General features: G+C 40.1%; 1 protein-coding gene across 3 annotated transcripts in view; it reads right to left on the bottom strand.

The window, feature by feature from the left end:
- Positions 1 to 26,653, bottom strand: part of ENOX1 (ecto-NOX disulfide-thiol exchanger 1) — a 677,866-nt gene that overhangs the window by 184,027 nt on the left and 467,186 nt on the right. For all 3 annotated transcript variants that reach the window (XM_078147594.1, XM_020971657.2, XM_020971652.2), the window contains 3 exons: positions 11,623 to 11,796; positions 10,195 to 10,401; positions 6,005 to 6,238 (listed from right to left, as the gene is read on the bottom strand). In XM_078147594.1, the coding sequence (XP_078003720.1) occupies positions 6,005 to 6,238; positions 10,195 to 10,401; positions 11,623 to 11,796 (615 nt within the window). The remainder of the gene's footprint in view (positions 1 to 6,004; positions 6,239 to 10,194; positions 10,402 to 11,622; positions 11,797 to 26,653) is intronic.

Genomic DNA, 26,653 nt, shown 5'->3' with positions numbered 1-26,653 from the left:
AGTGCACAGAGCGCCAGGCCAGGTGTCAGGAAGACTCATCTTCCTGAGTTCAAATCTGGTCTCAGACACTTACTAGTTGGGTCACTCTGGGCAAGTCACTTCACCCTGTTTGCCTCAGTTTCCTCATCCGTAAAATAAGCTAGAGAAGGAAATGGCAAACCACTCCAGCATCTTTGCCAAGAAAACCCCAAATGGGGTCATGAAGAGTCAGACACAACTGAAAACCACTGAACAACAATAAAAATAGTTCAGTAACTTTGGGAAAATCACGAGCTTCCTTCCTGCGCTTCAGAGATGGTAGTTTCCTCATCTGCATGATACAGGTAATACTTTCATAATCTACCTCATGGGACAGAGGTAAGGCAAGAGCTTTCTCAAACCAAAAGCCCTACTTCTATGAAGGTGAGCTATTTTTAATCATATTATTTTTTTTTTCAAAGTATTCTGTAAATGTACAAAGGCCTCTAAGTACCAGCCACTATGACTTTCTAGCTTAGAAGCGAACTTAAAATTTAGAAGCAGGGTTAGGGATGGCTCTCAGAACCACTGCCACCTCCCTACCTGTTTTCCCTTAGAATACTAGGTAGGTATCGGTGATGGCCACGTAGATATATACATACATACATACATACATACATACATACATACACACACACACACATATATATACACACACACACATATGTAATATATATACACATATATATAATATACACACACACATACACATATACACACACACATACATATACATACACACACACACACACACACACACACTTTTTTTTTGGTTAGGCAATGGGGTTAAGTGACTTGCCCAGGGTCACACAGCTAGTAAGTGTTATGTGTCTGAGGCTGGATTTGAACTCAGGTCCTCCTGAATCCAAGGCCACTATTCTATCCACTGTGCCACCTAGCTGCCCTACATTGAGTTATCTATAGAGTTCATTGAGTTCTCCACTTCTGTGCTGTGCAGTTGAATGTGATAAGGGTATAAGTTCACTTCAGTTATGGAACTGCCTGCATCATGGGCACCTTTAGGGCAAGGTGACAAATTTGAAGTCAGGGTTCAAATCTAATTCTATACTTACTACTTGGGCTAGCCTCCTCTGAACCTTGACCCTGGGCATTCTAACCAGTGTGGTTTAGGCAAAAGGACATTTGACTTGTAATCTGAAGATGTCGACTTACATACTGGATCTACTACTTACCTTTGTGACGTTGGCCACTTTCCTTTCTGGGACTTAGTCTAGTTATCTATATAGTAGAAGTCTGAACTAATTGAAGGTCTTTCCTAGCTCTAAATTATATAATCTTACGACCGCTAAGGTCTCTTTAAACTTCGAGGTGCTATGATTCCTGTGCCTCGAAAAATGAGAAAATGGAGTTCTGAGTAAGTTGGACTTCCTGGGCTGACAAATAGATTTCACTCAAAATGACCTGCTCTTTCCTCTCTGAAGGTCAACACAGCCTGAAGTACTGACTTTCAAGCAGAATTATTCCTTCTCTCTTCTCCCTTCTTCCTTAACAGGGGAATGGCAGGAGCTTTCTGGGTGTTTACTTTCACATAAATATGGACACATTTTCAGCAAAATACCAACACCATTTTCTTCTTGCCTTGAATTTGGAAGGATTGGACTGCATCACATGAGATGTAAATTAGGTCAATGCTCTGTGGATTACTATTCATTCTGATTCAGACTCCTGAAGTCCAGATAACATATCAGGTAATCCCAATGGTATTGCAAGGAAAACTTAAGACTCTGGATTTAGGATTTAATGATTTGTTAGAACTATACCTGTTTCAGAAAGAAACTCTCCACTTTGAGTAATGAAAGATTAGTTGAAGTTTTCCAAAGGGGGGGGGGTAAATGCTCTTAATAAAAGAAATCCCCGGGGCAGCTAGGTGGCGCAGTGGATAGTGCACTGGCCCTGAAGTCAGGAGGACCTGAGTTCAAATCTGGCCTCAGACCAAACACTTGACACTTACTAGCTGTGTGACCCTGGGCAAGTCACTTAACCCCAATTGCCTAAAAGCAAAAAAAAAAAAAAAACAACAAATAAAAGAAATCCCCAATGAATTAGTACTGTAATCTTTCCTCACTGTCTAATCAATCCCTTCCTTCCACACTCCAAAGAGGGGCTTCCTCTAGGGGTAGATGTTCTGTGCCAGACACACAGAAATTCATTATCGCATCTGGCTGGTACCACTGTTTCCAATAAAGTGTAATTATCCTGTTATTGAGTTCTATCTCTCTTTCTCAAAGCCATGTTGTAAACTTTTAGGTCCGTAAGCAGTTACTTTGCAGTCAGTCTTCATTAAGTGGAATGGTCTTAAAACACTGTCAATTTAATCATCTGGGTTCCCATTAATTTTTAAAAATCTGTATCAATGTGAGGAAGATTGGGTGATTCTGAGATATACACATAATAAAGCTCAAATTAAATGTGTTTGCTTTTGGCCTAGTCAGCAAGGCTTCTGCTGGATTGGGTTACGCTATCACTGAGTGCTGAAAATTCTTTAACACCTGTCACCACTGGAAAATTGTGTTTTTATATCTGCTAGTGGTCAGCACTTATGGCCAGGGGCACAGGGTCACAATGGATGCCAACAAGAAAATGCAGATAGAAAATGGATTAAAAAATTTGGTTTTGAAAAAAGATAAAAATCTGATATAAAAGTGGTGACAAAAAAAATGCTCCTTATAGCTGTTTGGTGCTAGGAGCAAACCTTTTAACTATGTTTAAAATCTTCCTCTTTTCAGGGGGGAAAAATCCAAATCCAATTAGGTATTCTGCAAATTCTATTTAGGTTTCTTCTCTTCACCTTGAATCTTGACTACATTAAACATCCCCATATCACTAAAATCATCTTTGGGGAATCAGTTACCCCAGCTCTCATCATCTGGTTCTTCAGGGTTATAAAGAAAGGTAGGTGGGTTTCCTCTCAGTGATCCAGCCAATTTCCTAAGCAATTAACTGCTGTTTATATTCCAAGCCCGGCACATGGGCTGAAATTGTCAGGCTCGATATTACCTGACTCTTGCCTAAGATGTATCCCTAGTCAGTTCAGCCTACTGTATCTTCCATCTATTTAAATTTCCAATCTGTTCTTTTCTCAAGGGATCACACCGTACTTGGCAAAGGTACAGCTTCAGAGTTCTGCAAATTATACTGATCTATACAAATATATAGTTTGGAAATGGCAAGTCTTGCAAATTACATTACCAAATTCAGTTCCCAATTTGCTATGCCCTAAAAAGACGAAGCAAGTATTGCTCCCTCGGAAACTTAGGGTCTGTTTTTCTGAAATGGCATTGGACAGAAGCAGCACTCAGCTTGTGTGTAATACCCAAACAAGGGAGGTCATGGGAAAAAAAGACACGCTCATTTTTTTTCAGCAACTTAAACCGAGACTGAAAACAACCTAGTTGTAAGAAGTGGTTTTCCAAGCTGTCACTCCTGGGTGTGGACATGCATGAATACGAACATTCTGTTGTGTAGATTATGAGTGCATGCTGCACCAGAAGCTGTAAATTGTGGGATGTTTGCTACTGAGTCATTGCTTTTTTTTTTTCTTTTTAAAAAACCCGGTGCACAAAACTCACACTGGAATATTCCTGACTGGGATGAATTTGTTCCATCCATATCATTCCTTCCACTCCATCCAGTAGTACCCATTAATGAAAAAGTGGTGCTTTTATTTACTGCCTCTGAGATATCCAGTTGCAGTCTCCTTAAATGCCCCTCTTAGGATCAGGGGTCCCCAGAAGCCATAGACTTCAACTCTCTCATTTTACAGCTGAAGAAACAGGCCTAGGGAGGTTAAGTAACTTGTGCAAGGGGATAAGCAATTAAGAACCCAAAGTGGTATTTGAACCCATGTTCCCTGAGGCTAGAACAGCGAGTCCTGGAGAGTCCAGGAAACCACATGCTTTGAATGCAACCTGTTGTTTTAGTGAAGCCTGTCCATGGTGGCTTTCACCGGCCTTGACCAGCAGGCATCTGGACACGTGCCCTTCTTCTCCTCCCCACCCCTACCTGGGCTCCCAAAAAGACAGACAAGATGTTTGAAGCTAAGTAATTCTTTAAAAAGTGATCTATCCATATTTTTCAGACATAGCCAAGGTGGAAATTTGTTGTGTCTGTAATGGGTTTTGTTTTTCTTGGTCTTGGGATCTCAATGAGGTAGGGAGATAAGGGGAAAGTGGGAGGTAAGAAGGCAGATTTTGATTGATTAATTCAAATAAAATGTTTTAAAAAAATTTTTTAGAGTGATCTACACAGATGCTTGGTAGGGAAGCCTCACATGTACCAGTCTTCTCAAGTGTGAATCCAAACACACAAATATGAAGCTAGAAAATATTATCTTCAATAACGTGCATAGGTTGTCCACATGTGAACAAGAGACTATCTGAAATCTCCTCATCACAGCATCTATCTAGGACAAATGATCAGTGCTGTCAATTTCTCAGGTTTCCATATAATAAAGAACCATTATTCAGTTTGTTAAAGACAGTTTTCCTTGGCAATTAAGAAGTGACTTATGTCCTCAGTGTGCTCTCTCCTGTTAAGATTCATGGATTCACGAACTCAGTTTTGCCCTGGCTCAACCTCACCCTCCCTAGCCAAAGGCAGTTTCCCACTTTGGGTTTCTGAGTTAGAAGAGCAAAAATGAGAAGATCATAGGTTCTTTGGATTTATAGCTAGAAGGGAAGGAAGGGAAGGGAATAAGACTGATAAACACCCACTCTGGACAAGTTACTGTGCTCAGTGATTCACAAATATTATCTCATTTGATTTTCATCACAACTCTGAGAGATAGGTGTTGTTATTGCCCCTATTTGACAGTTGACAAAACTGGGGCAAAGAGAGGTGAAGTGACTTATCCAGAGTCACACTTCTAGTAAAATGTCCAAGGTCAGATTAAATTCAAGTCTTCCATGCTCTAGGCCAAAGACTCTATCCATTGAACCACCTAGGTTCCTAGAATAGAAACTTGATCACTTTATCCAACTTCCTCATTTTGTAGATGAAAAAAACAAAGCCCATACCTATGACATAGCTTGCTCAACGTCACAGAGTAAATAGCAGAGCTTGGATCTGAGCCTTGATCTTTTGACTTAAGATCTAGGGCTCTTTCCCTTAACTCCATACTAAGCTTTCCTAGCATTCTTTGCTCTTCAATCCTATCCCCTTTTTCTTTGTCCCCCCAAATTCTCATCATCATTCAAGGCCCAGCTGAAGTTGTCCTCCATGATGCCATCCATCACTTTTCTAGCTGCCCTTCTCCAGACTCCCTGTGTACTCTCTGTCAGCACCCCAGAACATCCTCTCAATTTAGTCTTCTGCAGGCCTGTATTGTATTCTAATTATTTCTTGCATTAGTTCTATCTGCTCCCCTGGACCCTGAAGGGTAGGGACCTGGCTATGTTTTACATTTCTTTTAGGCTCCCCCACAGCCCCCAGCATGGAATTTAGTACCATGAGCACTTCTTGTTGAATCATTGTTGTGTAGGAAGAATTTTACGAGGACTGCAGGAACACTGTGACCCGACCCACTGGAGTGGGCTGGATCTTGATGAGTGAGATGCTTAGCAGGAAAAGTAATAGCAACATTCTACTGAGCCATTAGTACCACGGGCCCGGCTTCCTCCCCATCTGAACTGAACTCCCATCGAGCATACGCTTTCATGAAGAATGTGGGTCAGAGTTCTAGGAGTGAGTAAGGCTTCCCTCAGAGTGCTGATGGCAGGGGGGTGGTCTGCTTTGCACACCATTGCTTCTTCTGTGTGCTTTCTGTCTGGAAAATGCTTGCAGCTAATCAAAAAGGCAAACCCATAGGATTTGCTAATGTTGGAAATTAATTTCTCACCTTCCTTCCTCAGCATGGGATAAAAGCAGAGAATCGAGACACCAGTTGGCCAGGACTGGGCTCATGTCTGAGTAGCATCAGCTGGTAAAGAATAAAGGAGAAGAAAAGAAAGAATAGGCCAGTTAATACCTTTCAGCTTTTCGGCCAATAATGTGGCTTCGTGTTCGGAATAATGCATTATTGCTGGAGGGGAGGGAGGACGAAGCCTGTCTTCTTCCAGTTTGCGTCTGTGCCTTTCTTCCCTGGCCAGCATCCTCTGTTTACATTCCCATTCATAAAAGTCATCCCTGGCCTGAGCAAAATCCACATGGAGGCGACCAGAGTCCTTTTTGTCGGTGCTGGAGCCTAATCTCATGCGGTAACCTAGAACCAATGAACAAACATGTTAGATAACAAACAATACTCTCTACTGATCAGAAAGGACCTTATTTCTGAGGCCCTCAAAGCACATTAGGCATATTGCTTATTTCCTTTATATAGCATCGCTACGTGGGTAGGGAACCATTATCACTTCCCACTTCTAGAAGGTGAGACCGAGGTATTGTCAAGCTCAGCACCTTGCAGAGTTGGTAATAGCATCATAGGCAGAAAGAATTTTCAGAGGTCATGTAGAACAGCCTCTTGCTTCCAAGGAGAAGTTTACCTAAACCACTGCCTATTCTATTTTTAACCATCTACTATGACGGAAATTCCATGGCACTTGGGCCCCTGAGCCACAACTTCATCACCCTAGAACATGTGCTGCCCCTGCTTCAATTATCTCTCTGCAGTTCCAAAAGCCACAATTACAAATGCTCTTAGGCTATGTTGCTTTATTTCCATTTATCCTCTTGGGGTGCTTGGGAAAAAAAATATTTTACCTTCAACCAGGAGGTCTAACAAAAAGCTTTCCTAAAAGGCCCCACAATGGATCATCTGGCATGAAGCTCGGTATAAATAGCTCCTACAACCCTTGAAGTCTGCAGGAGCTCTGTGCTTGGATCAGCTCTGCAGAGTAGAACAAGACCAGAAATGGACCTAGAAATCTTTAGAGGATTTATTGTGAGCTATCCAACTTACATGGATTAGAGCAGGAACCTGATCTTAGAAATCATCACAAACAGGCCTGAAATCAGCCAGGCAGCCTCACTTCAATGCAGAAGGGAAGGTAGATTTTGGGATCCCTGGATTTCTTCAAAACTTAAATTGAGGCCCCCACTGAATCAAGTCAACTAGGGCCCACCAGTGCAATGAGAGAGAAGCATTCTTATTATGTGTGTGGGGGTGGAGAGGAGAGGTTTGGGGGGGATAGAGCTGCAAATGACCTCTACTCTAAAAAGAGAAGGATACTCAGTAGAGATCTTGAGAGATCACATAACACTTTTCAAAGTACTGTCTTAGTGTTTTGGGGTTTAAATTCAGGTGGAAATCTCAGGGAAGACTCATATCCCCAAATAGGGCATTTCACACCTTTCCAGAGTCACAAAAGTCTTAAACAACATGCAGCTCACACACTGAATTCTCCCACAAAATTCAACCTCTTTCTTCCCTCAATGTCAACTGCTGCCTAAGAAAAGGGAGAGAGAGAGAGAGAGAGAGAGAGAGAGAAAGCAACATTAAAAAAAAGTGATTCTCCCATCTGGATAACAAAAATGCAAAATGTAATACTAAAGCAAAATGTTTCTCTCTGCTGTAGATAACTGAGTCTTTAAAAAAAAAAAGGCAAAGTAATTAGGAAGAATGTCAGCCATTTAAATCACCTCCCACACCACACTTAGCAGCTGAGCATAGTCCAGAATCCCTAAGAGCAGTCCAGCTGTCCAATCTAGATTACTAGCCAAAAAACTTCCCCTGTGCCCATGTTCAGAAGATTGTTTTGCAAATGTCTCTGGTTCAAAAAGCATGGCTCTCCCTTTCACCTACACATCACTAGAAGTCTTAAAGGGCCCCTGTTGATGCTGAACCTAAAATTAGCTTGGCCTTCAGATATGAAATGTTCCCAAACTTAGCTTGGCCTTCCACTTGTGCTCAGGTTTGTAGAACCTCCCGTGCATATTTCTGCCACCTTTTCCTCCCTGTCTCCCCAACTTGGCTTTTTGATATCCCCAAGGCTTCTACTCTGGCTAAGGAAGAGGCTAGACAGCCCTCTTCATCCAGTCACAAAGGCAGAATCCTGGAGGGGTTATGCCTCTGCCCACTCCCTCTTTAGAAGTCAGAAAGAAAAGGGGCACCATACTTAGCCGGTTGGGAGTTGGGTAGCAACTGAAGAGGGTCTTGTCAGAAATCAGAAATACCCAGGATAGAGGGGGGAGGAAATCTCTGCCAGGTACCTAAATTGAGTTATCTTCATTTGTGCTCTTTAGTTTTATGATTGATTCAAAATTGGGATCTGGAAAGGGGCCTTTGAAATCACTTAGTCTAACTCCTGCATTTTACAGAACAGCCATTTGAGGCCCAGAGAAGTTAAATAACGGGCCCAAGGTCACATGGCTTCCTGGCGGTGAAGCAACGATTTCTTTACACAAGCCAGGCTGCCCAAATCTTTGTGAAATTAAAGAATGTGTATGAAAAGCTTCGCTGACTTGCCAGTCAACAGAACCTCATACTTTAAAGTGTTATCATTTAAACCTCCATATAATCATAGTAAGTGAATGACAGAGGTTATTTGTGCTTACAATTCAATAAATGCTGATTAATTACATTCTATGTCCAAGGCACAGTGTTCTCCACCACAAGTTAGAATGCCTTCAGATTCTTTTTCCTCCTTTTTAAAGACTGATTGGAATAAGTATGCCTCAGACTTGTTTTATGTCTTTATTTGGCATAGGAAAGTCTCTGCAGCGTTGGAATCAACTCAAAGCTCTGGGTTGGTGATGGAATTTCACGGCCGTTAGGGGCTGCCTGCAGAAATTAGCTGAAATCTGGCAATGATGTTTAGATGTTGCTTCTCGGCTGGTTTTTCCCTCTTTCCTCATTAACTTCAACTCAATTGACCCACCTTTGGTTTTGATGAATTAGGAAGGGGAGCTACCTAGAGGAAGTGTTATGTAGTCTTTCCTTAGCTTATGAGGGGGAAAGAAAGGAAGTAGGTGGAGGAAGGAGGAGACAGGAAATTGAGAAGAGGGCCAAATGGAAGGGGAAACATATGTGTACGTGCAGAATATGTGCATATGTGTATATGCAGAAGCATTCGTATATATGGGCAGAATAGAGAAATCAAAACAGAGAAACAAGCTGACAATTTTTAGAGTACTAAAAGAAGAAAGTATAAAGAACAAGGAGGGGTAGCAGCAATGTGTATTTCAAAAATTGTAATATTCTGAAATCATCACCAGTACCAATGGTATCAGTTTTTGATTTGATAACAATTTTGTTGCCAACCTCAACATACACAGCCCCCATACCTCAATGTATAGGACTATATTAGATCTCATTTCAAAATCATCAGAAGTCTGAAAAAATTGATACCAAAGAGCCAGAGATCAGTAGGCCTGCCCAACCAAATTACAAGCAGCATCAAATGGGCAGAGTATAACTTCAAAACTAGCAATGAACTTAAAGACCATATATGCTAACTCTCTTATTATATGGATAGAGAAACCGAGAACAAGGGACATTAAGGAACTTGCCCAGGGTCCAAATAATAGTATTTAGTACAGTCATCTATGTAGTGCTTAAAGGTTTGCAAAGCACTTTACAAATATTATATCATTTGATACAACAACTCTTGGAGGTAGGTGCTATTATCCCCATTTAAGAGAGGAGGAAACTGAGGCAGATAATGGTTAAGTGACTGGTACAGGGCCACTCAGCTAGTGAATGTCTGAGGTGGGATTTGAACTTTTGCCTTCCTACTTGCAAATCCAGCATTCTAGCCACTAACATGAACAATTTTTTAAGACTGGATTACTCTAATTTTGGTATCTTGGCATCCTAAAGAGTGAATTACTTCTTAAAAGGGGAACAGTTTATGGTACTGGGGTACTTTGCACCCCAGAGAATCCCATCCAATAACAGTAACAAGAATCAGAATACATTATCGTTCTTTCCATCTATGGCCCATTAGACAAACCTGAAGCAGAAAGGAGGAAGAATAAGATAGGGGTATTAATACAACATGGTGGCATACTGCTCAAGGAATGGGGGTAAATTCATAGATTTCACATGGTGCTTTTTTGGTAGACCAAATGGAATGCTCTCTGTCCCCTTACCCTTTTTTTTCTTTTCTAGTCCCCAAATGGTATTTTTGGTGCAGCAAAGCCAATGGAGTTAGCAAATGCACAGCAAAGGACATGCCCCCAACTGACCCTCCCTCGAACCATACATAGAATGCAGTGTACCAGAAAGATAAATGGCTTTATCAACCATGAACTCCTCTGCAAAACGAATATGACAGAAATTCTTCTTGCTTTTCCGAATGGCTGTGATATCACCACACTGCTCGAAGACTTCTTGAATAATTTCCTCGGTAGCATTTTCGGGTAATCCTCCCACAAACACGGTCTTGCACCCAGGAGGTCTCTCTCTTGTGGAAGGTGGTGGAAGATCTGATCACAACAAAGCACAAAGATTTTGTTGTTTATTCATTTACATTTCATTTGGCAGTTTCAGTGGGCAAAAAGTTAGGCCCAGCTGGAACTTCTTAAAACCAAAGAGATTTCATACGTTGATACCCATTTACATTTATCTTGGATTATATCGTTTTCAAGCTCCTCTCCCTCCCTCCCCACTCTTTACTGTCTGTGTTCATTCTTACATGTAGAATGGCTACGCTGGTCGGTGAGCAAAGACAAAGCAAATGTTAGCATAATTTCATTTCTCTTTCATAATACAGAAGCCCCAGCAAATGGGGAGGGGGAAAGCAGAGAAGTGCAAAACATGATGAAATGACAACATGATGAAAAACCTCTGCTGGTTATCTGCTTTGTCTTGTTGCCAGATAATAGAACAGAAAGCCAGAACACAGAAAACATAACCTAACAGCTCACAGAGTACTTACTTGGCCGTGAAACACCAGAGCCTGAAGAAACCACTTTTTTATTATTTACATTTAAATGAGCAAACTATTAAATTTGGGGGAAGCTGTATAAAAGATAAAGCACACACTGTCATAACATTTTACCTAGTTTATATGCAGATTACTGAAGCAATCTTCTGAAAAGACCAGTTTTTTTTTTAAAGCCAACACTGATTAATATGAATAAAAAAAAATCCAAGCCAAAAAAACAAGTTTGGCTATTAAAGTTCACAAACATGGCATCTGAAGTTATATTTTTAAATATTCTGACCCATTTGACTCATCTAATATTTGTTGCCTTCAACTAAATACAGTTTGGTCCAGAAATGTCCATTGATGAGGGCTAAGAAACTGCTGTTGAATTAATTCTTTTTTCCATCTAGCAAAATACATTTTGGAGTTTTCCCATCTACTTGTGAAGATGGATGCAAGGGCTCACATTGTTTACACATTGTTCTGTAGTCAATGCTAGACTCTAGCTTGGTTAACTGTGGCTGCCTACCCCCAAATATTACTGTATTAGCAGCACTGCTGTATCAAGTTAGCTCCTTGACTTAAAAAGCCATTCCATATCATGTTTCTTCTAACATGGAGACCCAGCAACTCCATGAGCTTGCAGGCATATTACATAGAACACAAAAGGAGAATACATATGTCAGTACCTGAAAACATATACAAAACTATTTTTAAATTTATGTTTTAAAAAAATTTGGAAGCCATTAGCAAATATTACATCACAAGTATCACTTACTTGGGTTTGGAGGAAAGAGTGTACAACTTTTACAGTGAATTATTTCTTTGACAACAGACATGTCCGTGGGTGGTGGTGGTGGTACCAACCCCATGCCTGGTATCATTGGGTTAATTGGAGTGATTCCAGTCATCATGTTGAGGCTGGGATCAAAGCCTGGTACGCAGATTGAATCTGTAGAGATACAATTCAAAAGCTTGGGTTATAAAACTCAAATTCTGTTAGTATTTTGATAACAAAGATCATTTACTTTTTCAGGCAGGAACCTGTCTAGATATAAAATTACTGCAAACTATCCCAGAGGAATGGTACTAGAACAACTTCCCACCTCTCACCCTTATGCCCACTCATGTAGAATGGTGAACCTCAAATTATACATAAAGGAAATGATAAATCATTGAAATATTAATATGACCAAGTAGAATTAAAGTATAACACCATGCATCACGAAGTTTGACTATTATATAGAATGCAATTTTCTGTTTCAGAACATCAGTGTGCTATTTACATTGTGTTATGAGACAGAATGTGGGAAGAATATCTTTTAGCACTGAAGCGCCCTCTAAATTTACTTCTCAGCCTGATTCTATTAAGGTTGCCTTTTAGTCCAAACGCCCTTGATGTTGAAAGAGTTTGGTCTGTGATCACCTGCTCTATGATAACATAGTCGAGAGGCTGCCAAACTCTTTTGCCTTGGAAACAAGTAGCTTCAGCCCTTGTAGCTCACACCACTCCATGGCTTTCATGCATTCAATTTTAGACAAAATCCTCTGCTCTCATTTACTTCCTCATCACTTATTCTTCAAACCCCAGCAATTTGGTTTCTGACCCTTCCGCTTTGCTACTATCTTCCAAGGGTACCAAGGCTTTTAAAAATATAAACCCAGTGGGTTTTTTTCCCCCTCATTTCATAGCTCCCTGACATCATAGCACAGTTCTGCTGACCACACTGGTATTGGTCTCTGGGATACTAATCTGGGTCTCTGCCCACCACCCAAGTCCATTATTCCTCTTTCACTGGTTCATCTTCAAATGTGAGTATCCCCAAAAGTGGGTTGGCCCCTTTGCCTGCCTATACTTTCTCCTTTGGTGAGTTTCACTCTCATGGGATCAGTAATCACTATGCAGAAGACCCACGGCCCAATCTTTCCCCCTGAGTTCCAGTACTGCATCATCAATTACCTGTTGGATATCCCCAACTGCATATTCCTTCTAGTATCCCAAACTCAACATGTCCTAAACTGAACTCATTATCATCCCCTCTGAAACTGATATTACTTCCCTACCCCAATTACCTATTTACAGAGATGGCACACATTCACATTGACTTGAAATCTTGGGGTGATTCTGGATTCTTCCATATTTCACAATTCCCATATCTCATCAATTACCAAGTTCTGTCAATGGCACCTCTTAAATCCATCCTCTTCTACCCAGTCACAACACTACTGCCTGGCTCCCATCACCCCTTACTTGGACCAGCCTCCTAAACAATCTCCCTGACTTTAATTGTTCCTCTTCTCCAATCCATAGTTGACAAAGTAATCTTCTAAAGCCCAGGATGTCCATTCAACAATCTTAAGTGGATCCTTATAATACTATAATGCACACTGTGTAACCTGGTACATAAGGCCTTCCATCATCCAGTCCAACATCGCTTTCCAACATTAGTTCATCAGATTCTCTTTTTTCCTTTATTCTACCTCTTACTTGCTAATGTCCTTCTCTTGATTCCTGGCCCAGCTCAGGTGTCAGGCCTGTCATGAAGCTTTCCCTGAATCATGCCTCAGCTTCCCCTCAACTGAGAGTACTTTCTCCCTCCTCAAATTTTCTAAAGTACTTTTTTTCTTACCTCTTTCTTTTTTTCTAATCACACTTTACTTTGTGTTATGTATTTTTCCTTTTTTATGATAAGCTCTTTGGGGGGGCCAAAAAATATTTCTTATTTATGTCTGAATTTTCCTTCTTGCCCATCACATTGCTTTCTAAATAGCAGGTGGTCAGGAAGTGTTTGTTATGGGCTATGCCATTGGCCAGATACTGAGGGGTGGCAGCAAGGAATGCTATGATAGGCAACAGGCCCACGAAAGCACAAGGAAGAAACAATCAAGGGACCCAGAGAGTTGTAGCCAACACTTCAAGGCATATTAAGTTGAGAATTCTGAGGGAGATAGGAAGATGCAAAGAAGGCACAGTCATCACTGGTTTCCAAGTCTCATTTGGATGTTTCAGGGAAGGATCATAGGAAGCTCTCTCTGATGGTCAGTGGCATAATTATGCTAGATCAACAAATTTTATCCCATTTTACAGAGACCAGGATGGGCGATTATTCGTAATTAGCAAAGCCTTCACGATCATCCGGATACGACCAATTAGGAATGAAAAGTTAAGCATGCTTGTATATTCCATATATTTGTCTCCAATTAAAATGCATAATGAAGATAAAGACAGGATAGTTGTAGAGTTCAAGAGAGAAGTGAAATTCTTGCTTGGATCTCACTCCCTCTCCTCAAGGGACAATAAGGGACAGCAAAACATAGGCTCCAGATTTAAAACTGGAAAGGACCTTAGAGACCGTAGAGTCTGATCTCTTCAATTTGCAGATGAGGTAACTGAGGCATAGAAAGATAAAATGACTTACTCAGGATCGCAGAACTGAGAAGTGTCTGAGGCAAAATTTTAGCGCGAGTCCTCATGATTGTAAGTCCAGTGAGCAATAAAACATGACTAATGCACTACACAATCCAGGGGATTCTTGGGTGGCAGCTAAGTGATGTGGTGTATTGAACACTGGGCCTGGATTCAGGAACACCAGAGTTAAAATCAGGCCTTAGTCATATACTAGCTGGGTAACCCTGGACAAGTCACTTAACCTCTGTCTTACTCAGTGGCCTCAACTATAAAACAGGAATAATAATAGTACCCACCTCAAAGAGTTGTTTTGAGGAACAAATGAGATGATATTTGGAAAGGTCTTGGCATAGTTCCTAACACATAGTGGACACTTAAAAAATACTTGCTTGTGTATCTCCTTCCTTCCTGTCACCCTTCAATCAAGTGGGGCTGTTTGGTAGAGAAGGTGGGTTTCCATTGGCCACAACAGAAAGTGGGCTAAGCTTTGTCCTTAAGGCAAGGGATAATTGCAAGACAGGACCTCAGCCTGTGATGGCACTGGTCCTCTTCAAAAATGAAGGACAAATAACAAGAATAACTGCTAATACCCAGGCTATGTCTCACCAAGATGCCTGACTCTGTGGGAACCATGTCTCTAATAGCAGATGAAGCCTCTTGGGGGAGATCTTCCCTATTCATTAATGCAAGAAATGCCTTCACTCTGGGAGCAGGGGGAAGCACTTGGAGACCATATGGTCTCCTTTCCCAAACCCCTTGAGTCCAATAGTTTACTGAACTGAATGATGCACATAGCTGATATTACATGCACTTATCAGGATTTCAATTGGTAAGTACAAGTGGCTTCGAGAAATTAATCAAGCAATAAAACAGTAATTAGACAACTATTTAACAAACTAGATGTTGACAAGCTAGAGTAAATTCAAACAAGGGTAGGCACCAGAATCATAACTAGGTCAGAGGGACTAGAGCTTTGACCCAAGGTGCTGACATCCTGGGAAGTGGGAGGAGGTATTTCCTACATGCAGCAGTTTACAATTAAGGGGGAGAGGAAGGGAGGGAGACTTCAGATCTCAAGATGGGTTGGTCCTGGAATTTAAAAAAAAAGGAAGATATAGGGTCTGCTGAAGAAACAAATATGGCCTTGGGAAGAGGAGCAACTTCTGGGTAGCCAGAAGCTGTGATGATGTTGTTGCCTCAGACAATTTTCTCTATCAATAGGGGAGGTACTTAACGGCCCAAGGCCCTCCAGGGACAAGGGCAGAGCTGCCTCAGAAGGGATGAGTACCTTTATAAAGTAGAGAGGGAAGCTGTCATATTTGTCTGGGTATCTGATTTCTGGTTACAGCTTTGTGGGGCTAGAAGCTAAAAGGATTGATGACCACAGCTATGAGCATCAGCAAAAGGAACTAGGTATGATTCACCTGCAGAAGAACCAACTTAGTAGAGGAGGTAACTATCTTAAAAATATCTAAAAGGCATTTATATAGAAGAAGAATTTGACTTGCTTTGCTTTACTTCAGAGGAGATAAATAGGAAGAGTTTAGTAAAAGATACGGGCTTGAACTATAAGGAAAAAGTTCTTCACAATTGGAGCTACCCAAAAATGAAATGCCTCCATAAGTAGAACCGTTCTCACAATGGTTCTCTTCAAGGAAAGACTTGAAGACAATTATGTTTTAGTAGGAATTTTTGTTCAGATACAGGTTAGACTAGACAGTACCTGGGTTCCCTTCTAAACCTGAGCTATGGTTTTATAGATGCAAACAGCCATCATGAGAAAGTGAATGTCTGGGCAGACAGATGGAGTCAAAGGGTGAAGTCCACTGACATTTGTCTGTATCTTGCTCCCTGATCTGGCATTAATCTTTTTGTTTGAATCTTTGCTACTGCAACTGTTTTCCAATTTCCATTACAGATCCTTGGGTTTCAGTGTTTCAAAAGAACCTTGATATTGACCTGGCCAAACCTTTGGGTTTATGCTTACTTAGACTACAATTCATATTTTGTCATCCTTCCCCTGAAAATAACTGTCCTTCCCTAGCCCCAGTGATTGTCCTGATCACTAGTCTGTGCTGACCCATTGGCTGGGTAAGCAAATGTCACCCTTCAAATCTGAGATTCTCTGATTCTGGTTAACTTCATTTTAATAGATGAGTTGTTATTGCTGGAATCACTATTCCACATATTTTTCTCCAAAAAATGAAGAAAAGTCAGACCTTCTCACTTAACCACAGAGTGAGGGAAAGGGACAGAGAGAGGAAACAGCTATTAATGGCTAGTGTTTAGGTAAGGCAATTCATCCCAAATTAAAAAAATTGTTAAATACAAGAAAAGAGTTAAAAATTAGTTAAATTAAGGAGTTCTTAATCACTAGAAAGAGTTCTCAAGGAGGGCTTTATGGGAATCACTTTAACTGGAGGTTAACTTTTTAAAGAAAGAAGACACTCTCCTTGCAGTAGGTTAGTCTTTCCAGGAATGGCCTAGCACAGGGAAAAGACATCTATTTCACAAATTCAATGGGGTGGCACTGTAGGCTATTTCTGGCGGCTCTCTGCCTCTCCATGTATGTACCTTTCTTTTCTCTATCCTACTACTTTCTTCTTTTTACCACCCAATTTCTTTCTTCCTTCATACTCTTTTTTTCTTCCTTTCTTTTTTTCTATTTCTATTTCTCTTCTTGATCACGTCTTGGGTCTACGCAAGAACTCTGCTGGTGACACTCAGAACTAAAAATGCTGATGACTCCCCAGACCAATCACTTAACAGCAACAATATGTCAATTACTTGCCACAGACAAAGTTTACTGAGAGGAAATGTAGGGATGATTAAGATACTGTTATGGCTTATAGTTTAGCCATAGCGATATAATACTTGAATGAATGATCAATAATATAATTCAGAGAAGAATGTGATGAGAGGCACAGAATAGACAAGGAAAAGAATTTGCAACTTGGGGGGCAGGGATCAGGAGAAGCTGTTTGGGGGTTGCATAAAGAGTGAGGTCAGAAGACCTAAGAAGGTGCTCTGAGTTCTGATTATGGAAAACCTGCCCTGAGTGGATATCCCGTTGCGGGCTCTTTGTTTAGCTCTCTTGATTATTCTGTTCATTCTTTTGTGTTGAACCTTGGTGGGGACAGCATGACTCTGGGTCTTGTTACCCTCCTCAACTGTCTGATTCCTCATCTCCTCCAGCACCATTCATTTGACTATGAGATGCTACTCTTCACTAATCCCAGTACACACACACACACACACACACAGAGTGTGAGAGTGAAGACATGAGGTTTTAAAGAGACATGAGATCTGACCTTAAAAATGGTCCACTTGGCAAAGTCTACTTTTATTCCAATGAAGGTAGGCCTCCGTTTCTTCATCTATAAAGGGAGGAGGTTGGACTACAAAGCCTCTATGGCAGGTTTATCCATTTATTCTTTTAATAAATATTTACCAAGGACCTGCTATGTGCAAGGTCTAATGGAGAAAGTGCTAGACTTAGAATCAGAAAGATAAGTTCAAATCTGGCATTCAACAGTTGTGTTACCTTGAGTAGCATCCTGGGCCTCAAACTGCTCTCTAAGACTATGTTATAGATGAGTTGAGAGCTCAGTCCACCATAATGAAAGTGTAAGCTTTTAACAAATTGTGTGTGTGCTAAACATGGAGAGGAATAGAAAGAAAACTCACCAGCTAACTAGTTAAAAAGATAAAAAGTATTTATTAAGCACTATGTGTCAAGCCCTGAGCTAAAAAGACTGGACAAAATTAAATAATACAATGCTGAATATAAATACAAATTGGAGGCAGGAACAACATGTTATTATGTGAGTTCATTAGGAGAGAAAGATCATTTTAAGCTGAGGGTAGGTTTCATAAAAGAAATGACCTTTGATCTGGATCTGAACCCAATATTCTACTGATGCAGAAAATCTCCAAGATTCTGTTTCAACTAGAAAATTCTGTTACTCTATGCTGATATAGCTCAAGGTATTTTAAGAACTCCTACTTGGGAATTCAATTGCCTTCAGATCCACTTTATGAGCCATACATGACAATGAGTCTCATTTCACAGTCACATCTCATTTTTTGCCTTCCAAACCGCATGTCTCAGCTTGATCACCCATAGTATTCATCCGACTTGACACTTGACTCCAAACAAATTTCAGCTTGTTTCCAAAAATCAAAACCGTTTTGAAAGAAGAAATTGCCATCAATGGGAAGATTCAAAAGAATGTGTCCCAAAGAATGTGTTTAAAAGAATGTGTCCAGGCTCAGATCCCTTAAGAACCTAGCCAAGAGCTCAGATTTTTATATTCTAGACAATAGCTCACAAATGTTCAAATTCTTTAAGAGTCTGGTCAATATGGCAGATCTTTAATAAACCTTGTCTTTGGTTAGAAGAAGGCTTGGGTTGAATTCATTCAGGCAGTCGAGATTTTGGTGTCTTAGCACCCCTAAACCTCTAGATTTCAACAGCATGATTATACCTATTTGTAATTTTTTTTTGCCTTATCAGTGGGTGCAGCAGGGAGAAGAAGGAGAGAGAGAATTCAGAACTGAAAGTAAAATAAAAATTGAATTAAAATAATGTGTCCAAAGGAGGAGCTAGGAAAAAAATGTTTTGAACATTGATGTTTTGAACATCATTAAAAAGGTACAAAATCTTCCAAGATGATGGATTTGAAAGGGACAAAATGCATTTAGACATATGGATTCTAGGACATTTGGTTAAATATAAATGGTAATCTCATTACTTTACAGTCACAGTTTCTTTAACATTTAGTTTGGGGGTTTTTTTTGAGGGGGGTTATGGAGCCTTCTCATTATGTGCCAACAAAAACATTAGTTAAAACTGAAACAGCCCAGAAGGGCAAGCCTGAAAAGGTCCATGAATTATAGTAAGTGGATATTTTCCACAACTACAAAGCCCAGTTCTTACATTCTCCTTTAGCTGTAATGTTCTTTTTTTCCCCTCTCTATTTGAAGGCAAAATAAGTAAAATATCTTGAGAGATGGATTACTGGGTAAGCATGGCTTATCTCATGAGTGAAATAATTTAACCTATAATAAGAATTATTCAGATTTTCCTAAGACAAAAATATGCAGAAAATATGGGATTCAGTGATACATTCCTGATAAAATCAGTACTTTGAGAAGAGCTTGCAAGAATACCAATTGATAAAATTCACTTTTCTATAGTACTTTAAGATTTATAAAGTGTTTCCCCAATGCGGTGAGGTAGATAGGACAAGTATTATTAACCCCATTTTGCAGATGAAGAAATTGACTCAGAAAGGTTAAATTTCTGGCCTGACACCATACAGCTACTGTGTATCAGAAATGGGATTTGAAACAAGGCTTTCAGCCCCACTGAGACCTTTCCACTATATCCTGCTGTGGGATCTCACAAGACCCGGGATTGGACACTGGGTGGTGGGGGTGGGAGTGAGAAAGTGGGAAAGAGTTCTGTTTTATAAGATCCATGAACTTGTTAATAGTATAAGAAGACCTAAAAAAGAGCTTTCACACACAGACAGATACACTATGGTAAGGGAAGGGCAGATTCTGTCTTACTGACTCGTCTCTTGTTTCTTGTCTTGCCTGGAAGAGTCACACGGGTGACTTCAGTCATGCTGAGAATGGGCAGGGTGGGGCAGGCTAGCCCCAAACCAGAAAAAACAGACAAATCAAAGCAGGGGAAACTAGAGAGCTTTTTATAATACTGACTTGTGCATTAGTCTTTATATATCGTGTTTTATAGCTATAGAAGCCTTTCCCCTCTATTATCTCATTTGATACACACAACTACCCCATGAAGTAGTTAGCATAAATATTCCAGATGAGGAAACTGAATCGCAGAGATGTGAAGTGATTGCTCAAAGACGCATACCAGGTCTCCAAGCCCATCTTCCTACTCTAAGTCCACTGCTTTTGCAACCACATCAAGCTGTCCACACAAAATCACTTTCTGACAGAGATGGCTTCCACCCTGAGTGATGAGTTATCGCCTTCTTTGGATTTCTGTAAGTGTATGATCCAAATTCATGATTCCCTGGTTCCTAGTGCAGTATTTGGCCCTTTGTTATCACTATTTTTTTCAAATGCGAGTGGGGGAAGGGTTTGGGATTCCAAGGTTACACAGACATGAGCTCAGTGCAGATTACAGGCTATGAGAACAGATTACTATCTAGGGCACTGTCAACATTCTCAGGATTCTCCCCACTGTCGACCACTGTCCAACTCATGATCTCTCTCCTTACTTTCAGGTCTCATTGGCTCTTTACCATGCCACCATCTCTGTTTGTCCCCTTACCCAGTCTCACATCTCCAGTGAGAACATGGTCCTTTCTGAAACAAAGAAGACGAAGGGATTCAATCACAATGCTCTGCTAATCTAAACGGAGACTGGGTGATTTAAAACCCAATCTGTTGAATGAAGGAAAAGTCCAAACTCATGATGTCAAAATGGTAGGGGCAAAAAAAAGCCTCTTTCTAAGGATTGATTTTATTATTATAGAGAAGTTCCAGTCTCTGGAATTCTGGCAAATTAGTGAGTGATCCACAACCATATTAATGTTGCAGCTTTGCAGAAACACCAAAAAGTAATTCTCCACCTCCAACACACAAACACACATACCACACACACGTGTGTATATGTGTGTGTGTGTGTGTATATATATATATACACAAATATATGTGTATATATGTGTGTTTATATTTATGCAAATATATGTAGATGTGTGTGTTTATATATCTATACAATACATACTATAAATTATATATGTATATGTGTGTATATACCTATACATACACACACATTGATGATAGATAGATATAGATATAGATATAGATATAGATATAGATATAGATATAGATATAGATATAGATATAGATATGGATATGGATATAGATATACACACATACACAATTTGGGACCAAACTTTTTTTTAAAAGATGATTTTTAATTTCCTGTTTGGAAGCTTTTCTGAAAATTGCTTTCCTAGGAAATGAACCTTTTTTAGGCCTTCTTTCATTCCAAATTCAATAAGGGACATGAAATATAAACTGAAAGAAATTAACTTCATAGGAAATTAGAGGTAAGGTGAATATCTTATTGAACTCATATGAAAAGCTGATTCCCATAGTAAAATCTTTAAGAGAATAAAACTGTCTTCTTTAAAAAAATGTTTTTGTGATCTTTGCCAAGTGATTCAAAAGTCATAAGGAGTACATTTTTCACTTAAACACCAGATGCATAACAAACATGTGCTCTTCAAGTCCTGCTGTGCTGGTTTTATATACAAAGACCTCATTTCATCTCTCAGATCCTCTGAGTCTACTTTTCATCAACACTGGTGGGATCCAGAGAGATGAAGAATTTGCAGAGCTGATTGTAAGGTTTATGGACATTGGGATGAGGAGATTTGTGCCCCTGTTTGAAAAATATGACAAAGCAATGAGTAATGGGAACATTAAACTCAATCCCTCCTTCTTCAGGAAGCCTTTCCCAGTCCCTCTTCATCCTAGTGCTTTCCCTCTGTTAATTGTTTCCAATTTAACCAGCATATAGGTTGTTTGTACATAGCTGCTTGCATGTTTCTCCCGTTAGATTGTGGGCTCCTAGAGGACAGACAGGGACTGTCTCTTTACCTTCCTTTGTATCTCTACTTCTAAGCAAAATGCCTGGCATATTTTATATATCTGATACTATATGCCTGGTACATAGTAGGCACTTAATGTTTCCTGACTGGTAAAGTGCCCCAAAGCAAAGGTTCCTGAATTAAGTCCACCGTATTTGTCACCCAGACTACAAACAGTATTAAGTAGCAAATTAACCAGTAAGAAAAGGCCGTTCAGAATGCTTGTTTAGGGTACACAGTTGGTTAAAGAGAATCCAAAAGTTCCCTGAGAGCTCCTCATCCTAGGCTGGTTAGGTGAATTGAATGGGTAAGAACTACAAAATCTGACTGTACATTTAGCCAGCCCACACCACCCAGAGGACATCATCAAAATGTTTTATTGACCTGCTGAAATATACAAACACCAGAGGGACCACCACAAACAGAAAGCGAAAGCTTTTAATGGAACATCTGGCATAGAACAGGTAATAAGCTTAAGTGGTTTAGAGGCCAACTATCTCTTCACTTTCCCCACTTCATTTCTATTCTCATTATAGTTAAAACCCTTATCACTTCTTGTCTTCATATGTTTCTTGACTCCTTATTCCTGGATTCCAGGTCTCTAGATGCAGCCTAATATTGCATTAGCATTTCTGGCTGCCATATTGCATTGCTGATAGTTCACTGACTCTCCTACCCACCCCCACCCCCAATCTTTTTCAGATGAAATGCCATCCACTCATGCCTCCTTCAGATTATGCTTGCAATGATGATTATTTGAACCCCAGTATAAGATTTTACCTTGTTACCTACCAAATTTCATCTAATTTGATTTGGCTTAATCCTGTGCCTCTTACTACTGCCGAGACCTTGGGAAAATCACTGCAATTTTCCCAGCCTCAGTTTCATCAAATGTAAAGATGAAGGGGCTGACCAAGAGAACCTCTTAAGTAAATACAAAGCATATGCAAAGCATTTCAAGGGAGAGAAAGTGGTAATAGATGAGGTAAAACAATAAAAAAAACCCAACCTCATGTAGGATGGTACACCTGAGCTGTGATTTGGAGGAAAACTTCTGTGAGACAAAGGTGAAGAAAACGTCTGCTCCAAAATTGAGAGACCGCCTGAGCAAAAGCCCAGAGACCAGAGATGGGAATATCTAGCAGGCAAGAAGAGCAGGAGGGAGGGAGGGAGGAAGTGAAGAAGGGAGAGGGGGAGAGGGGAATTGAAAGAGAGAGAGAGAGAGAGAGAGAGAGAGAGAGAGAGAGAGAGAGAGAGAGAGAGAGAGAGAGAAAGCAAAAGAGAATAACATGAAATGAGACTGGAAAGGTAAGTGGGAATCATATTTTGAGTCCTTTAAATGCCAGGCTCAAGAGTTTATATTTTGTCCTATAGGCCACAGGGAGTTATTTCATATTTTAGGCTAGGAGAAATTACATTTTTAGATCTTTTAGAAGATGTAATGGAAAAGAAAGAAAGTGGAGCAAGCTAACTATAATTACTAAGTAGGAGATTATTGCAGCAGTCTAAGAGAGAAGTGAAGATGAACTTAATAGGGTACAGGACATCTCTGACAAGTCTTAGGAACAATCAGATATGAGAAGGAAGGGAGAAAGAAGAGATGAGGATGACTTTCAGGGTGTTAAATGGAAGGTGGTAGTGTCATCAATGGAAAGTATTATTTTTCACCTTTGTGTCTTAACCATCCAGCACAGAACTTATGTGTAGTAGATTCTTAATGAAACTTTGTTTAATTTGAATTTAGTTGCAGGTCAAAGAGCACTCAGTGGTTCTTATATCAGACCTAAGTAAAATAACCTGTCTGGACCTTTTATTTTTAAGGTGGCTGGTATAGAGTAGACGGGCCAAAAAGGGAATATCCAATATCCTTAAGAAAGAAATCACACATGACCCGTCAACTTTTTCAGCAGCATCAGGAGACACAGGAACTAGCATCACTGAGCCTGGTAGACAATAAGATATATGAAAAGTGATCCAAGAGGCCCTAAAATAAAACTTTCCATGTTACCTTCAAACAGCATGGGAGCCTTAGCTGCTTTGGACACCAGAAAGACAGTCCTCACCTTTGCTTCAGCACCCCGAATCTGATACCATGTCAAGGCCCTGTTCTACCTTCTAGTGGTTTATCTTTTTACATTACAATGCAAAACATGGAGAAGAGAAAGGGTGAGCTCTTAGATTCTATGGGAACCTCCACTCTCTTAGAACCCCAAACGATAGTTCTCGTCCATCTCCAAACAGGACCAGATATTGGTGTGAGACTTCAGCCAGGGATGGACGGCTTCCTGAGCCAGTTTTTGAGAGAGCATCAGAAAAAAACAGCTATTTGGAGATATCTGTAATAGTTATTACTGCCTCCCTATTCCCTCATATGAGCAAAATCTCCTTGGAAATTCAAAAGGACCTCAAATCTAATATAGTTGGAATATTCTTGAGCATCTGGTTAGCCACAGAGGGGAATTGCTAACTATTTCTCAGAATTTGTATAACAAAAAAATCAGGAAATCCAGAAAAGGGCTGTCAAATATAGGTTGAAGATAGATTGCAATTTGTTTATGGTGGTAACAACAGTACCTACTACTACTACCACCACCACTACTACCACCCCTACTAGTATTACTACTACTTCTACAACTACTACTATTACTACTACTTTTACTGCTACTACTACTATACTACTACTACTACTACTACTACTACTACTACTACTTATATTTATACTGAAATGGATCTGTAATCTTATTGTTTTGCAATTTCTTCTCAGTGAAGTAGATGAAAAACTATCTATGTTTGCCCATCTGGTGTTACTCTTGTCTGCTTTCTCCAATAAGTTTGCCATGGGGGTCTACCTAATGTGTCTGGTGGTCTCCCTCCCTCTCTCCTGATGTCATGAGCCTGTCAGTGCAGCTTTCTTGTTATCCATCTGCTATCCCTCACATATGATATATAATATCCAGTCCATCTTCTCCTATCACATATTTCCCTCAGAGCATCTTTTATTCCTGTTCATCAAAGTTCATTAGTTATACATTACAGCTACTCAAACCCACCGTGCAATTCTCTGCCACCCTCTGTGTGATATTCATGCTTATCTCTTTAGAGTCCCACATCTCACAACAAATACTGGCATTTCTATAACCCTTTAAAGTTTTGCAAAGCTACTTCCAGGTATTATCTCATTTGAGCCTCAAAACAATCCTCTAACGTATGCACTATCTTCCCCTGCCTATTAAGTCCCACTCCATTCAAGATCAGACAGACTGCTGCCCACCTAAAGTCCATGAGAACAGACACAGAGAATAGAGCCTGGCTAATTTGCTCCTTTCCCAACTTCTTTTCATTGCTTTTCTCATTAGCTTATGATGAATTTCCATCTGGTACAATGGTATGTGACCTTGTACTGTCAGGCTTTTACATGATAAAATATACTGAATAGGCTCTTGGTGTTCTCTGTGGTTAGGTGTATTTTTTCTTTTCCCCCATGATTTAAACGTTCATTGCTGTAGAAGCATACTTCAGATAGGAAAAAAAAGTGTGAGGGCCTTAGGAAACTTTTTTCTTAAATTCTCAAACAGCCACATAGCACAGCACTTCTCTGGGAAGCAGAGATGCTGTAAATATATGCAAAAGCCCAAAATATTTATCTAAGTCCACTTGTCCCTGGCATTTAATGGCTCCCATTCTAAAGAACTGCTTCAATTTTTTGTCTGATCTCAAGATAACAGTTAAGTGAATGTCAGGCCTTCCTGGGAGCCAAATCACATGTAAATGAAGTAATGATCAGTCAGTGAATGGGGAGCACAGATGGCATTTCAGAGTATAAGATCTTTCTGTACAGGGATCTTCCAATTGAACCCCACACCCCTGGATGTATGCAGAGGATATTTGATGAGGATTAGGCTTTGATTTTATAAGTCAACTGTGGTTTCAGTTGGCAGAGGCAGCTGGGTGATAGGTAACATTCCATAAATTTAAGTGGGAAAAAACAAATCTTGTTCAACATTTACCTTCCAAGATGATGCCCTTATCCTTTTATTTTAAAGTAAGTTATATAGGTATGCTTTATTCCTAGTCTCTTAAGAAATTGAAATTTTGCAGGCTTTGCCTAATAAATAAGATCAATAGGTAGCAGGCAATTTTATAAAAGTATATAGATACCATTTTGAGAAAATTAAATATATCAAGAATTCCAGGCAGAGCATGTAAAAAGAATAAACACTAAAACTTTGGCATAGCCTTAAAAGGATTACAAGATTTGATATTAGCTCCATCCCGTCTTCTTTACAAAGTAGGCTTGGTGACCACACTTATTTTCCCAAATCCATTCCAACAAAGAGATAATGACATAGTCTATGAAAACCCTCTGAAAATGGCAAAGTACCATCCAAGGGTAAGGCATTATTATCATTGCTGTTGTTTTTGTTCCATGACCTAGGCTTATTCAATTTATCATGCCGTTGGACATCTTATCATCAATCCTTCCCCAAAGCTCTCTTCTAATGTTTCACCACTATGCTGAGACGGGGTGGGGGAGAGCTCTGGGGTCTCTGGGGCTATGCTAAGGTCAGGCACATGCTGCTGATATGGAAAGACTTCGGGTGTTGGTTCATGAAACAGGCTAGATGAGTTCAAGGTCTCATCCATCCTCAGAAGGTTGGCTACAGCAACCCACAGACAAACCAGTCAGCAAGGTATGGAAGGAATGACGTAAAGATTAAGCAAGACTGTCTCCACAATGATGAGATTATAGATCTTTCAAA

The sequence above is a fragment of the Phascolarctos cinereus genome, unplaced genomic scaffold, assembly GCF_003287225.1.
Source record: "Phascolarctos cinereus isolate Bilbo 61053 unplaced genomic scaffold, phaCin_HiC Scaffold_7;HRSCAF=346, whole genome shotgun sequence".
Lineage (NCBI taxonomy): Eukaryota > Metazoa > Chordata > Mammalia > Diprotodontia > Phascolarctidae > Phascolarctos > Phascolarctos cinereus.
The sequence above is the reverse complement of the archived record's forward strand: the minus strand, read 5'-3'. Positions and strand labels throughout refer to the sequence as shown.